Raw genomic sequence first — 16,654 nt, 5'->3', positions numbered from 1 at the left:
GCCATTTTGGATTTTTTGTTAATCTCATTTTTTAGATGTGTGTACTCCCCTTCAACTGCTTCATTTGCTGGATTTTTATATTTTCTCCTTTCGTCAACTGAATTAAACATATCTTGTGATATCCAGGGAGACATTTAATCGTAAGCACTGAGACGTTTGAAAGACTGCATTTTGCTTAAAACAGAAAAAAGTTATCCGAATAATACTCCTCCAGTGTTTGATGAATAGGATGGCCATTGACTTTCAGCACACTTCAAACATAATTTCAAACCTTTACTAAACCTTTTCTTGTTCACATGCTGAACATTAACACATTAACTCATATGTAATCACACATTTAATGCCATTTTTGTATGTGATAGTTTGTTTCTTAAAATAATGTTGGTCAAGTGTTGCATTGGTATCGTATTACAGCTTAAAACAACTAAAAAAAACATTAAATAAACCATAATGGACCTAAATGAACCTTTTGGGTAGTAAGCATTTTTTACTGAAAAACTCCTTCTGAACTGAGGAAACTCCACTAATGTATTTCCATTCTGATCCATTGAGCTTTTGCCCAGTAACTACTTTGTCTCAATGTATATATGATTACTGGGGTGGCACATAGTCAATTAACAACAAGGAAGAAGAGTAGAGTTCAGTTGTTCTGAAATGTAGGCCATTCAGAGTGTTTCCTGGGATCAAAAAAGACACACGGTGGTGCAAGCAGCTGTGACATCGACAATACGAACTGACTCGGGAGTCATCAGAAGGGAGGACACCTGTTAGCTGATAGGAAGTCAGTTTGGTGAGTGTGGACGGTGCGGGTGCTTTCCTCTCGTTCACCGCAGTTACTGACTTCCTCTGTGGCCATCTGTTTAGCTGCTGTGCAACTTCTGTTGCTGGAAATTGGTCAGGTGCTTCAGAAGAGGCAGAAAGCATCTGTTTGAACGACCATTAATAGTGCTTCTTTTGTTTCAGTGTATCCCACTCCTTAGCTCAGAAGTGTTACTGTACTACAGGAAGTGTGCGGTTGCAGACGGTGAAGAACTCGGTCGAGCAGTGCTCCGGGATACACGTGCTGACGGCACCCGACGAGCTGCTGAAGACCGAGAAATTTTCAGAGGCGGTGTCGCGTCTGCAGCACCTTCGTGTGCTGTGTCTGCAAGAGAGATACGTGGGGACGACTTGCGTCCTGCGTCCTTGTGTGCTGAGACCTTTGGGTGACGGGTGCCCCCGACTGGTCGAGATTGACTTCGGATGTATGTCTGTCGATACGGATGATCTGAAGTACTTTCTGAATGCCAAGAAGAACACCCTAAAGTGCTTACGAATAAAGTGGTCGGTGGGTGGAACGAGGTGAGTACTATTACCTCTCCTCGTACGAATGTCTAACTTTTACTCGAGCCAACTTTTGCTCGACGAATACTGTTCTCGTATGTTCGGTATTTTTCACACTATGTAAAAGACATTTGGCATATTTCACCATTACATATACATAGGGACACGAGATACAAAATGTTAAGGAGACATCTAATTATTGTTACAGTGCTTTTAAGCTAGGTCTAGTTCAGTAAACATATCTATGTCTTCAAACATCTTCTGTCACGTTTATTACGTAATTACTTTCACTCGTAGCTAATAGTGCCGCTGTATTTAACAGTTGTGCCCAGTTCAGTTCTGTGTGATTCGGTAGTACCCGGCAGACCTGTCTCACTCGCACATTTTGGGTTTCTCAGTTTTTTTCACATTAGTCTGTAGATGGGGCTTCGTAGTGAAATTAATGGATAGACTGTGTCATTTCAGAATGGGGACTTATAATTTAACATATGCCACTGTCGATTGATTGCGTATGCACAGCCTGTGGAAGAGGAAGTTTTTGAAATGTTTATCCCTCAGGGCACAATTCTGGGCCCATTACTTTCCCATTTACATCAGCAATATTCTGTCATCTTTTACTGCTCTTCTACTTTTTGCTGCGCAGTAGCAACAGTATGAGAAACTTGGCAACTCGTATGTGAGGGGACTGTGCATGCTACTGTGCAAGCTTGTAGTGGAACATATGTTTTGGTACTATGTAATTTTATTGTGAAACATGTGGCAAAAATGGCTTTCTACTGCAGCTCGCATATGAAAGTGTGACCGTGTGAATGTCATGCTAAACTCCCGAAAATAAATACAGTAAACCACTGTGTTTACATTCTCACATTTTACATTTTCTTGCTTTTTATATTCATTTTTGTCATTACAATCAGGAGTCACATTCTCTGAATTCAGTACTTTCCTGTCGTCACTGATTCCGTGTTACGACATTTCCCGCACCTTTAAGTTTTCTTTGACATTATCACAACATTTGACTCTGTTTTTCTTGCAGATATCTGCAAAAAGTGCATTGTATTCCTACTCAAAGTCAACCTCGGAACAAAGCAGAAAATGGAGACTATACACAAAGTTAATAATCGTGTCAGACAGCGTTAGCATAGTAAGTGAGATTTTCATTGTCATCATGTTTGGCCACAGCCACCTGTTTATAGGTACGCAGTGTTTGGAAGGGTGGGAAAGCACGCTGAGGCACTTCCCGAATGATGATCGTGACCTGACAGTATTGACTGTAGTAGCAGCCTTCCTTCTGCTCATTGTCTTGTATTACCACAGCTTTGATTTAATTTCAGTCATTTATACAAACAAGACATCACTCTATAACGAGCTTTCACGAATTGTTGTTACTTAAGTGTAAAATACATGAATCCGTACGAGGCACGCAGTCTTATGTCGGTACGACTTAGTGTCAGACGTAAATATTCCTCCTCGAGATGCTCCATAATGTTGCAATTTCCGTCCTCTTCCTCACCCAGGATGTTCCTGAATCGTGTGATCTCCTTGTCGACAACAAGCTGTATGATTTTGTGTCTGTTGTTCTCCATTTATTAAAGACTCCCAACATTAATGTTTCAACCAATATTGTGTTACAAGTTTTATTTACCATAGGTTTATAATGATTACCAGTAATAAGTTTGACAGTAGAATTAAAATGCTCTTTTAATGTGGTTTAACAAAAGAATACAACAAATTGCTGTTAGAAAGAAGCAAAAACAATTATTTCAGTTTTTTTTAAATAGGCAAAATTTAGATTGTTATAATTTCTGATTTTGAACAATATAAAGAGAATGACAGTAAGATAAATTTATTCATTTTTTACTTGGTTTGTTTGCAATGCTTTCCTGTATTTTGCACTTTCCTGCAACTTACACTTTGTGTGTGTGTGTGTGTGTGTGTGTGTGTGTGTGTGTGTGTGTGTGTGTGTGTGTCATTCCACTGAAAAGTGTAAGCAGGGGTTTAACTGTATGTCAAGAGCTGGTCCCAGCACTTGGATGTAAAAATTCAGTTACACACTTCAGAGTTCCTTTACCTGTGATACATTAACTGTTGTCCATAATTAACCATTATCAGGAACCACTGTGGCCTGGACTGTCATTGTTTCATTGTTATGCACACACAAAAATAACTCCCTGTGGAATATGCACTCAAAATTTAAAAAAAATACAGTATAGAATTTTCTGTAGATAGTGTTCAGTGAGCACATGTATTTGCAGTGATGGTTGATAACGCTGACACATGGGGCAACAGTATCTGAACAAAGTAAACCTCACACTTAGGCGAGAGAGAGAGGGGGGGGGGGGGAAGAGAAGAAAACCATAAACACCTTTTGTTCATGCATTCATGTCAGCACAAGTGCATATTTCATATCTTGTAATGATACATTGAACTCACAAAAATGTAATTAAATTATGTAGATAAATACCGATACACGATGATGGTTGTGATATAACTGTATAATAATAGTGGTAGTAGTAGTAGTAGTAGTAGTAGTAGAAGCAGCAGCAGCAGCAGCAGCAGCAGCAGCAGAAGCAATGACGCTTGGTATTGGTTATTATCCTGTAGTGAGGAACAGATTTGAGGCAGAGATACGAGCTTCACACTGAAACACAAAGTTCACTGCAAATGCTGCATTCTCAGATTAAGATTTGTAAAGTTGCATAGTGGTGAACTCACAAACTGATCAGGGCCTAACTGAACTACAAAAATCAGTTGGGTTGGCGCTTTACGTGCCTAGGTTATCCTCTCGGTATCGCCTGTCCGCGAGTGCCCGGCATTCGATCGCGCACCTACTCGTATTCGGAGCTAGTGCGGCGCATCTCTTCCACTGTGGCTTGTCAGTCTGCGCCTCATACATGACAGTCATTTTAAAGGACTACACTTGCCAAAATACAGGGTTATTCAAAGAGGAGTGGCATATTTCTGGGATTAATCTTTTACGTACTATAAAGGATAGAAATGCAACTCCAGACAGAGAAAAGTGGAAACTTTTGAGCAGTTGACATAGAAGTTCAATTAAAGGTGCAGTGCTGCTGTTGCTCATTCGTAGGAAAATGGAGACACCACGGAGGCATTTGTTTTCTGTGCTGCAATTAGCAAAATCGGAGTCCACTGTTAGTGTGAAATGTGTATTTTGATAACAATTTGACAGAGAGCTGCCTGCCAGTAAACAAATGTACGAGTGCCACTGAAAATCACAGAAAATTGGTGCATCTGCAAATGGAAAAGTGAGTGTCATCCTTGCACATAGAGTGAAGATGTCAAAGGTATCTGTGTAACTTACAAAAGGCGCCCTAGGAAATCCGTGACACGAGTGAACAATATACTTAAAACCTTTCAACTCGAGATATGGTGAGTTCGGAAACTGACTGCATCAGAAATCATACACACTGGAATTGTTGCAAGCATTGCATCTGATGACCACACCAAAAGGTAAGAATTTTGCACAGGAATTCTAGAAGAAATGGAGGTGCACATTTTTTCTGAGCTATTATATTTTTTGTATGAACCCACTTTTCATCTTTCTGGTACAGTTAATTGGCATAGAGCTAGATTTAGATTTTGGGAGAGCAAAACTCCTATGGTAGTAGCTCAGCACAAATGAGACATCCTTTTGTCTTTCCCTCTCCTTCCCTCTTTCCTGACGAAGCAACCGTTGATTGCGAAAGCTAGAATTTTGTGTGTATGTTTCTGTGTGTTTGTGTATCTATCGACGTGCTAGCACTTTCGTTTGGTAAGTCTGATCATCTTTGTTTTTAGATATATTTTTCCCACGTGGAATGTTTCCCTCTATTTTATATACATATATAAAAACAAAGATGATGAGACTTACCAAATGAAAGTGCTGGCAGGTTGACACACACACAAACATACACACAAAATTCAAGCTTTCGCAACAAACTGTTGCCTCGTCAGGAAAGAGGGAAGGAGAGGGAAAGACGAAAGGATGTGGGTTTTAAGGGAGAGGGTAAAGAGTCATTCCAATCCCGGGAGCGGAAAGACTTACCTTAGGGGGGAAAAAAGGACAGGTATACACTCGCACGCACAAACACACATATCCATCCGCATATACACAGACACAAGCAGACATTTGTAAAGGCAAAGAGTTTGGGCAGAGATGTCAGTCGAGGCAGAAGTACAGAGGCAAAGACGTTGTTGAAAGACACGTGAGGTATGAGCGGCGGCAAATTGAAATTAGAAATTAGCGGAGATTGAGGACTGGCGGATAGTGAGAAGAGAGGATATGCTGAAGGGCAAGTTCCCATCTCCGGAGTTCTGACAGGTTGGTGTTAGTGGGAAGTATCCAGATAACCCAGACGGTGTAACACTGAGCCAAGATGTGCTGGCCGTGCACCAAGGCATGTTTAGCCACAGGGTGATCCTCATTACCAACAAACACTGTCTGCCTGTGTCCATTCATGCGAATGGACAGTTTGTTGCTGGTCATTCCCACATAGAAGGCTTCATAGTGTAGGCAGGTCAGTTGGTAAATCACGTGGGTGCTTTCACACGTGGCGCTGCCTTTGATCGTGTACACCTTCCGGATTACAGGACTGGAGTAGGTGGTGGTGGGAGGGTGCATGGGACAGGTTTTACACCGGGGGTGGTTACAAGGGTAGGAGCCAGAGGGTAGGGAAGGTGGTTTGGGGATTTCATAGGGATGAACTAAGAGGTTACGAAGGTTAGGTGGACGGCAGAAAGACACTCTTGGTGGAGTGGGGAGGATTTCATGAAGGATGGATCTCATTTCAGGGCAGGATTTGACGAAGTCGTATCCCTGCTGGAGAGCCACATTCAGAGTCTGATACAGTCCCGGAAAGTATCCTGTCACAAGTGGGGCACTTTTGGGGATCTTCTGTGGGAGGTTCTGGGTTTGAGGAGATGAGGAAGTGGCTCTGGTTATTTGCTTCTGTACCAGGTTGGGAGGGTAGTTGCGGGATGCGAAAGCTGTTTTCAGGTTGTTGGTGTAATGGTTCGCGGATTCCGGACTGGAGCAGATTTGTTTGCAATGAAGACCTAGGCTGTAGGGAAGGGACCGCTTGATGTGGAATGGGTGGCAGCTGTCATAATGGAGGTACTGTTGCTTGTTGGTGGGTTTGATGTGGACAGACGTGTGAAGCTGGCCATTGGACAGGTGGAGGTCAACGTCAAGGAAAGTGGCATGGGATTTAGAGTAGGACCAGGTGAATCTGATGGAACCAAAGGAGTTGAGGTTGGAGAGGAAATTCTGGAGTTCTTCTTCACTGTGAGTCCAGATCATGAAGATGTCATCAATAAATCTGTACCAAACTTTGGGTTAGCAGGCCTGGGTAACCAAGAAGGCTTCCTCTAAGCGACCCATGAATAGGTTGGCGTACGAGGGGGGCATCCTGGTACCCATGGCTGTTCCGCAAACATGCCTTCGCCCTAGCCAGATTACACTCCCATATTTTATTTTCTCAGGCTTGTCTGACATTTGGCATCACCCCCAAAGGCCTCACACTTAAAGTTCCCATCTCTGGCTGCAACCCTTCTTTCCATCAGTCCCTATACCAGTTCCAAACTGAACAATCCATTGCCCTCACCCACCTAATCCTTCAGCTACACACCCACTCAGCCAATCAACACACCCGTCAACTCCTATCCTTAATAAAAGTCCTCAATCTTTCCTCTCCCACATCCACACCGGCTGTTCAGAGAATCCTCCTACAGGCCAACCGCAAATTGGAACAGCATGCCACCCTCCACCTTAAAAAACTATCCAATCTCCTGGTTTCCCACCTCCGGAAAGGCAACTCACTCACCCTTCACAACCTTTCCAGCAAACCTCAACTTCCTCTCATTGCACACAAACCCAGTCTCTCCCATCTACTCAATCTCCCACTTCCAGCTCCACTCCCTCCAAAACCTCAAAATTCCAATCAACACAATCTGGAACCACAACACCCCAATTCAGTAGTTAACCTTTCCTCCAAACCTCTCTCCCAATCTGAAACCCCTGTCCTATCCAAAGGCCTCACCTTCAGCCCCACTCCCAGATTCAACCAAACAGCCCTCGGCAAAGATTTACTGTCCTACACCTGTACTCTCTGCTGGAAATATCACTGTGCCACGAAGAAAAATGATCCTAATCCTACTCCTAATGATCCAACTCCCCAAGACACTATCCAAATTGAACCCTGCCTGGAACAGTTCCGTCCTCCGTCACAGCGGGACCCACGTCCTCTTCCTCAAAATCACCCTCTCCAAACCTTCCAGGAATTTCTGAGTTCCAGCCTTGCCTCTCAATCCTTCTTAAAAAAACCTTAATCCTACTCCCAACATCACCACTGCTGAAGCCCAGGCTATCTGTGATCTGAAGGCTGACCGATCCATCGCCATACTTCCGGCGGACAAGGGTTCCACGACTGAGGTACTTCATCGTCGGGAGTATGTGGCTGAGGGACTACGTCAGCTTTCAGACAACACTACTTACAAAGCTTGCCAAGGTAATCCCATTCCTGATGTCCAGGCGGAGCTTCAACGAATCCTCAGAACCTTAGGCCCCCTACAAAACCTTTCACCTGACTCCATCAACCACCTGACCCCACCAACACCCCACACCCCTACCTTCTACCTTCTTCCTAAAATTCACAAACCCAATCATCCCGGCCGTCCCATTGTAGCTGGTTACCAAGCCCCCACAGAACGCATCTCTGCCTACGTAGATCAACACCTTCAACCCATTACATGCAGTCTCCCATCCTTCATCAAAGACACCAACCACTTTCTCGAATGCCTGGAATCCCTACCCAATCTGTTACCCCCGGAAACCATCCTTGTAACCATTGATGCCACTTCCTTATACACAAATATTCCGCATGTCCAGGGCCTCGCTGCGATGGAGCACTTCCTTTCACGCCGATCACCTGCCACCCTACCTAAAACCTCTTTCCTCATTACCTTAGCCAGCTTCATCCTGACCCACAACTTCTTCACTTTCGAAGGCCAGACATACCAACAATTAAAGGGAACAGCCATGGGTACCAGGATGCCCCCTCGTACGCCAACCTATTCATAGGTCGCTTAGAGGAAGCCTTCATGGTTACCCAGGCCTGCCAACCCAAAGTTTGGTACAGATTTATTGATGACATTTTTATGATCTGGACTCACAGTGAAGAAGAACTCCAGAATTTCCTCTCCAACCTCAACTCCTTTGGTTCCATCAGATTCACCTGGTCCTACTCTAAATCCCATGCCACTTTCCTTGACATTGACCTCCACCTGTCCAATGGCCAGCTTCACACGACCGTCCACATCAAACCCACCAACAAGCAACAGTACCTCCATTATGACAGCTGCCACCCATTCCACATCAAGCGGTCCCTTCCCTACAGCCTAGGTCTTCATGGCAAACAAATCTGCTCCAGTCCGGAATCCGTGAACCATTACACCAACAACCTGAAAACAGCATTCGCATCCCGCAACTACCCTCCCAACCTGGTACAGAAGCAAATAACCAGAGCCACTTCCTCATCCTCTCAAACCCAGAACCTCCCACAGAAGATCCCCAAAAGTGCCCCACTTGTGACAGGACTGGATCAGACTCTGAATGTGGCTCTCCAGCAGGGATACGACTTCCTCAAATCCTGCCCTGAAATGAGATCCATCCTTCATGAAATCCTCCCCACTCCACCAAGAGTGTCTTTCTGCCGTCCACCTAACCTTCGTAACCTCTTAGTTCATCCCTATGAAATCCCCAAACCACCTTCCCTACCCTCTGGCTCCTACCCTTGTAACCGCCCCCGGTGTAAAACCTGTCCCATGCACCCTCCCACCACCACCTACTCCAGTCCTGTAATCCGGAAGGTGTACACGATCAAAGGCAGCGCCACGTGTGAAAGCACCCACGTGATTTACCAACTGACCTGCCTACACTGTGAAGCCTTCTATGTGGGAATGACCAGCAACAAACTGTCCATTCGCATGAATGGACACAGGCAGACAGTGTTTGTTGGTAATGAGGATCACCCTGTGGCTAAACATGCCTTGGTGCACAGCCAGCACATCTTGGCACAGTGTTACACCGTCCGGGTTATCTGGATACTTCCCAACTAACACCAACCTGTCAGAACTCCGGAGATGGAAACTTGCCCTTCAGCATATCCTCTCTTCTCACTATCCGCCAGTCCTCAATCTCCGCTAATTTCTAATTTCAATTTGCCGCTGCTCATACCTGACCTGTCTTTCAACAACATCTTTGCCTCTGTACTTCCGCCTCGACTGACATCTATGCCCAAACTCTTTGCCTTTACAAATGTCTGCTTGTGTCTGTGTATATGCGGATGGATATGTGTGTGTGTGCGAGTGTATACCTGTCCTTTTTTCCCCCTAAGGTAAGTCTTTCCGCTCCTGGGATTATAATGACTCCTTACCCTCTCCCCTAAAACCCACATCCTTTCGTCTTTCCCTCTCCTTCCCTCTTTCCTGACGAAGCAACCGTTTGTTGCAAAAGCTTGAATTTAGTGTGTATGTTTGTGTTTGTTTGTGTGTCTATCGATCTGCCAGCGCTTTTGTTTGGTAAGTCACATCTTCTTTGTTTTTAGATATATTTTTCCCACGTGGAATGATGAGACTTACCAAACAAAAGCACTGACACACAAAAAAACAAACACACACACAAAATTCAAGCTTTCGCAACAAACTGTTGCCTCATCAGGAAAGAGGGGTGGAGAGGGAAAGAAAAATATATCTAAAAACAAAGATGTGTGACTTACCGAACGAAAGCGCTGGCAGATCGATAGGCACCTATATATATAAAAACAAAGATGATGTGACTTACCAAACGAAAGCACTGGCATGTCGATAGACACACAAACATAAACACAAAATTCTAGCTTTCGCAACCAACGGTTGCCTCGTCAGGAAAGAGGGAAGGAGAGGGAAGGACGAAAGGATTTGGGTTTTAAGGGAGAGGGTAAGGAGTCATTCCAATCCCGGGAGCGGAAAGACTATTTTGTACCCAACAGAAGGCCTAGTACCCAGTGCCCTGACACTCACCACGATGTCTGATGTATACCCACGCAATCTGTCCCTCACAGGTATACTTTCGATGCAAATTAATGTGGTGGTAATAGTAATGATGTCGTATTTCAGTGGCAAGTGATGTAAAGGTGACAGTCGAACACAGAAATGTTACAAATGCAAAATAAGAACCCTTAATTTGGAATTGGAATATAGTGTATGCCGTTTGTGTGGTCTCCTCAAATGTGACAGAAGACGAATAATTTTCACGAGCCCCATTTCTGTTGTTACACAGGCACGTCATACCGTTGCTGCCGGTATATGCCGACAGCTTGGAACGTCTGGAACTTTATGAGTACGACATAGTCCGCAACTCGGCCAGAGAGGCGTTCACTACCGTCGGTCCCCCCAGGGGATCCACAACTCTTTTGTGGATACGTGCGTAGCGAGCACGGGGCTCCGAGCTAATGTGGCCTTCCTTCCTTTCCGGGCTGCATACCTTCCCTTTCCGCATCCTTCCCCATCCCCTGTCTTCACCCCCCCCCCCTCACCTCTGGCTCTTTCCTTCACTTTCTCCCCCTCTGGGAGTATGGTTTGCGCCTACGTCCGGAGACGGACGCTTGTCAATGTACCGCATTCTTCTTCTTCCTTGCTTGTATGTCTTCTTCCTTCCTTTGTCCTTCTCCATTCCTTACCTCTTCTCTTTACCCTTTTCTCCGCTGCGGCGTTTGAGACCCCCTCTTCTTTCCTTTCCCTTTCTCTTTCTTCCTCCCTGTGCGTGTCTGAAGGCCGACCCACGCACTTCCATGCGTAGCCGGTGACGGGGTAACGCGTAATTCCCCGCCCCGGGTAGACAGGTAGGACACGTACGTACCCCCTGGTAAAGGCCAGGCCCAGGGAGGGGTGATTACCCGAGCTGATACCTTCCGAAAGTGCCGATTGGTCCCTCCGTCCGTTTGTCGGGAGGTGTGACCTGAGGTGTGAACAATCACCTAAGGCGGGTGTGCCCTCGGTGGGGGCCCCCACAAGGGAGGAGCGCGCCATCGGAGACGCCGGTAATCATGGGGGATTCTTCCGCAATGGTTTCCTCACCTTCCACTATGTCTGCTCACAAACGTAAGTTCACTGAGTCTCAGCCACAGACGGTTCTTCCATCGTTGCCACAGTTCCTTGTTGTTCCTCGGTCTGACGAAGGTCACGACTTTTCCACGGTCAACCCTTTCATTATTCAGAAAGGTGTCGACGCAATTGCGGGTCCTGTAAAGTCTTGTTCCAGACTACGGAATGGCACCCTGTTGTTGGAAACACACAGTGCCCTCCAGGCTCAAAAATTGCTGCGTACTTCTCTGCTCCACACCTTCCCTGTCCGGGTGGAACCGCACCGTACCTTAAATTCCTCGCGTGGAGTCGTTTATACACGCTCCCTCGATGGATTGTCTGACGAAGAAATTCAGCACTACCTGTCTGACCAGGGCGTCACCGCTGTTCATCGGGTTACGAAAAGGGTTGACTCGAACATCATTCCAACCCGCACTGTCTTCTTGACATTTGACAAAGTTCAACTCCCATCAAAAATCAAAGCAGGCTATGAGATAATTTCCGTTCGCCCTTATGTCCCGAACCCTACGCGTTGCTATCGATGTCAGCGGTTCAATCACACCAGCCAGTCCTGTTCCAATCCGGCCAAATGTGTTACGTGTGGCAGGGATGCCCATGAGGGTGCTTGTCCACCTCCATCCCCTCGCTGCATCAACTGTATGGGTGACCACGCTGCTTCCTCTCGAGATTGCCCTGTTTTTAAGGACGAAAAGCTGATCCAGGAAATAAGAGTGAAGGAAAAGGTGTCGACCTTTGCTGCTCGAAAGTTACTCGCCAGTCGACAGCCCACCGTGCCTCAGAAAGGAAAATACAGCGCTGTCCTTGCTTCTCCTCGGCCAACAAAGGAGGCGGCCACGCAGACTTGCGACCTCACATTTAGTACCACGGTCGTCAGATCGGCCAGCGCAAAGATCGCCCGTTCAACCTCACCTCTTTCGCCTGCCCACTCTATGGCTCACCCTTCGTCGAGTTCTGCTAAATCTCGAGCCCAAAAGTCAGACGCCAAGTCTTCAAAAAAAGAGCATTCTCGTGAAGAGTTTTTACGTACTGCAACTTCACAACCATCGGTTCCTCCTTCATCTAAACATACCTCCAAGAAGGCTACGAAGAAACACAGTTCCTCTCCCTCTCCGCCGCGGCGTGTCCCATCTACAGCACCACCTGGCGGAAATCGCCCTCGGCCATCTTCTGTGTCGCCGAGGCGCACTGTTGGTGGCCGGTCAACTGGCCGATCGTTGGTGGCAGGAGCTGCTCCTGACCAACCTATGGATCAGGATCTTCTGCCTTCGACTGAATGCCATTCCATCCTGTCGGTCGCAAGCTCTGAGCAGTCGTTGAGTTGACAGCACCCTTGGTGACGTTCCTCCATTTTCTGTTCACCCTATGTCCATTATCCACTGGAATATCCGCGGCATTCGCGCCAATCGGGAGGAATTGTCGATCCTCTTACGATCCTACTCGCCGGTCATCTTCTGTCTTCAGGAAACAAAGCTGCGTCCCCATGACCGCTTTGTTCTCCCTCATTTTCAGTCCGTCCGATATGACCTCCCCTCTGTTGAAGGCACTCCAGCCCATGGAGGACTCATGATTCTGCTCCATGATACTCTCCATTATCACCCAATCCCCTTAAACGCTTCCTTCCAAGCTGTCGCCGTCCGTCTTTCCCTTTCTGGATACACGTTCTCTCTTTGTACGGTATACATTCCATCGTCTACACCAATGGAACGAGCTGATCTCCTTCATCTTCTTGATCAGCTTCCACCCCCCTACTTGCTGGTTGGGGACTTCAATGCCCACCACCCGCTTTGGGGATCTCCACATCCTTGTCCACGTGGCTCCCTATTGCTAGACGTCTTCCACCAAGCGGATCTAGTCTGCCTCAACACTGGGGTCCCCACATTTTTGTCTGCCTCCACGGCAAATTTATCCCATTTGGACCTTGCGGTCGGTACTGTTCCGCTAGCTCGGCGCTTCGAATGGTTCGCCCTTGATGATACACACTCGAGTGACCACTTTCCATGTGTTCTTCGACTGCAGCCTCCACTGCCATATATGCGCTCGCGACGCTGGAAGTTTGCCCAAGCCGATTGGACACTTTTTTCGTCTCTAGCGACATTCGATGACCGTCGCTTTCCCAGCGTCGACGATGAGGTCACACATTTTACCGACGTTATTCTCACAGCTGCGGAACGTTCAATACCACGCACCTCCGAATTGCCCCGGCGCCCTCCAGTTCCTTGGTGGAACGAGGCATGCCGTGACGCAATACGTGAGCGGCGACGTGCTCTTCGCATTTTCCGTCACCATCCAACTTTGTCCAACTGTATCCGATATAAGCAGCTCCGTGCGCGATGCCGTCGCGTCATCCGCGATAGCAAGAAGGCAAGCTGGAAATTCTTTACTAGCTCATTTAACAACTTCACTCCCTCCTCGGAAGTTTGGAGTCGGCTTCGACGGTTCTCAGGCGCGCCTAGTTTCTCCCCGGTCTCTGGGCTCACTGTCGCGCATGATACCTTAGTGGACCCCGTCGCAATTTCTAACTCATTGGGTCAGCACTTTGCTGAGATTTCGAGCTCTTCAAATTACCCGCCAGCGTTTCTCCCGAAGAAACGTGCAGCGGAAGTGCGACATCTTGCTTTCTCCTCTCAAAATCGCGAAAGCTACAATACTGTTTTCTCCATGCGCGAACTCCAACATGCACTCTCTTCTTCTCGCTCCTGCGCCCCAGGACCGGATGGTATCCATGTCCAAATGTTGCTGCATTTATCAACCCATAGCCTGCGTTACCTCCTTCGCCTTTATAATCGAATTTGGACCGACAGTACCTTTCCCAGGCGATGGCGGGAAGCTATCGTCGTTCCCGTTCCGAAACCTGGAAAGGACAAACATCTCCCCTCTAGCTATCGCCCCATTTCTCTCACGAGTAGTGTCTGTAAGGTTTTGGAGCGTATGGTGAATTACCGTTTAGCTTGGTGGCTGGAGTCCCGCAGTCTTTTAACACCAGCCCAATGCGGATTCCGAAAGCATCGTTCTGCTGTTGACCATCTTGTTGCTCTCTCCACTTATATCATGAACAATTTTCTCCGGAAACGCCAAACGGTAGCAATATTTTTTGATCTGGAGAGAGCGTACGATACCTGTTGGAGGACAGGCATCCTCCGCACACTGTTCTCTTGGGGCTTTAGAGGCCGGCTGCCCCTTTTTCTTCGCGAATTTATGGCAGAGCGCACATTTAGGGTGCGGGTGAACACTACTCTCTCCCGTACTTTCTCCCAAGAAAACGGGGTACCCCAGGGCTCCGTGCTGAGTGTTGTACTGTTTGCCATCGCCATTAATCCAATTATGGATTGTCTCCTTCCTGATGTCTCGGGCTCCCTCTTTGTGGACGATTTTGCGATCTACTACAGCTCTCAACGGACCAGCCTTCTTGAAAGACGTCTTCAAGGATGTCTCGATCGCCTCCACTCGTGGAGCATCGAAACCGGCTTCCGTTTCTCACCCAGTAAGACCGTTTGTGTAAATTTTTGGCGACGTAAGGAGTTTCTTCCGCCCTCCTTACATCTAGGTCCTGTCAACCTTCCGTTTTCCGACGTCGCAAAATTCTTGGGTCTTATGTTTGACAGAAAACTGTGCTGGTCCTCCCACGTTTCCTATCTTTCGGCTCGCTGTCTGCGTTCCCTTAACACCCTCCGTGTCCTGAATGGTACCTCTTGGGGAGCGGACCGGGTGGTCCTTCTCCGCCTCTATCGCGCCTTAGTGCGCTCGAAATTGGATTATGGAAGCATAGTCTACTCCTCTGCTCGGCCGTCTATTCTTCGGCGTCTCGACTCTATCCACCACCGTGGATTACGTTTAGTGTCTGGAGCTTTTTACACCAGCCCTGTGGAAAGCCTTTATGCTGAGACTGCTGAACCTCCACTGTCCAATCGGCGGGCAGTCCTTCTGAGTCGTTATGCTAGCCATCTGTCTTCCATGCCTGCTAATCCAGCCTATAACCTTTTTTTCGACGCCTCCTTTGATGTCGAGTATGCAGGCCGCTCCTCCTCCCTCCTACCCCCGGGAGTCCGCTTCCGTCAACTGCTCCATTCTCTTTCCTTCCGCTTTTCTAAAACCTTCTTGACAACTTGGGGTACAGCACCGCCTTGGCTCCGTCCCCGGATCGACTTGCTCAGAGACCTATGTCAATTTCCCAAGGATGGTACCCCTACACTTGTTTACCGTCGGGCATTTGCTGCTCTATGTGCACAAATGACGGAAGCCACATTTATTTACACCGATGGCTCGAAAACATCGTTAGGTGTAGGGAGTGCCTATATTGTTGGCGACACCCCAAATCACTTTCGGCTTCCCGACCAGTGTTCGGTTTATACTGCGGAGCTTTACGCTGTTCTCCAGGCTGTCCACTACATCCGCCGCCATCAGCGGATACAGTACGTAATCTGCTCAGATTCTCTCAGCTCTCTCCTCAGTCTCCAAGCTCTTTACCCTGTGCACCCTCTGGTCCACCGGATTCAGGACTGTCTGCGCTTGCTCCACCTGGGGGGCGTCTCAGTGGCGTTCCTCTGGCTCCCGGGACACGCTGGTATCTGTGGAAATGAGGCGGCCGATATAGCAGCCAAGGCTGCAGTCTCTCTTCCTCGGCCAGCTCTTCAGTCTCTTCCGTTTACCGATCTACGGAGCGGTTTATGTCGCCAAGTCACTCATTTATGGCATGCGCATTGGTCAACACTTCCCCACAATAAATTGCGGGAAGTGAAAGCCGTTCCTTGCGCTTGGACCTCTTCCTCCCGAACGCGTCGTCGGGAGGAGGTAATTTTAGCCCGACTCCGGATAGGGCACTGTCTTTTTAGTCATCGACATCTTTTAAGCGGTGATCCTCCCCCACTCTGTCCCCACTGCTCTCAGCTGTGGACGGTCAGACACCTTTTAATTGAATGCCCCTATTTTAATCCGTTACGCTCCCGTCTACAGCTATCGCCTGATCTATCGTCGATTTTAGCAGATGACACGCGCTCAGCTGACCGCGTTCTACAGTTTATTAGAGACAGTGAAATGACGTCAGTCATTTGAAGCTTTTTTTTGGGGGACAACCAACCCCTTTCTATAGTGGACTTTTAAGCATTCCTTCTGCCTTTAGTTTCTCAAATTTTCTGACTTTGTTTCCATTGCTGCTGATTTTAAATTTCGTTTTTTTCCTGTTTTCTACGTCACGGGC

General features: G+C 47.3%; 1 protein-coding gene across 5 annotated transcripts in view; it reads left to right on the top strand.

Moving 5' to 3' along the window:
* Positions 1–16,654, top strand: part of LOC126442619 (uncharacterized) — a 140,050-nt gene that overhangs the window by 92,954 nt on the left and 30,442 nt on the right. For 4 of the 5 annotated variants that reach the window (XM_050090704.1, XM_050090702.1, XM_050090703.1 and 1 more), the window contains exon 4: positions 1,022–1,341. In XM_050090704.1, coding sequence (XP_049946661.1) covers positions 1,022–1,341 — 320 coding nt within the window. Of the gene's footprint in view, positions 1–1,004; positions 1,342–16,654 lie in introns of all 5 variants that reach the window. The other variant, XM_050090705.1, reaches the window with a different exon arrangement.

The sequence above is a fragment of the Schistocerca serialis genome, unplaced genomic scaffold (genome assembly GCF_023864345.2).
Source record: "Schistocerca serialis cubense isolate TAMUIC-IGC-003099 unplaced genomic scaffold, iqSchSeri2.2 HiC_scaffold_1393, whole genome shotgun sequence".
Lineage (NCBI taxonomy): Eukaryota > Metazoa > Arthropoda > Insecta > Orthoptera > Acrididae > Schistocerca > Schistocerca serialis.
This window is presented reverse-complemented; position numbering and strand designations above follow the sequence as displayed.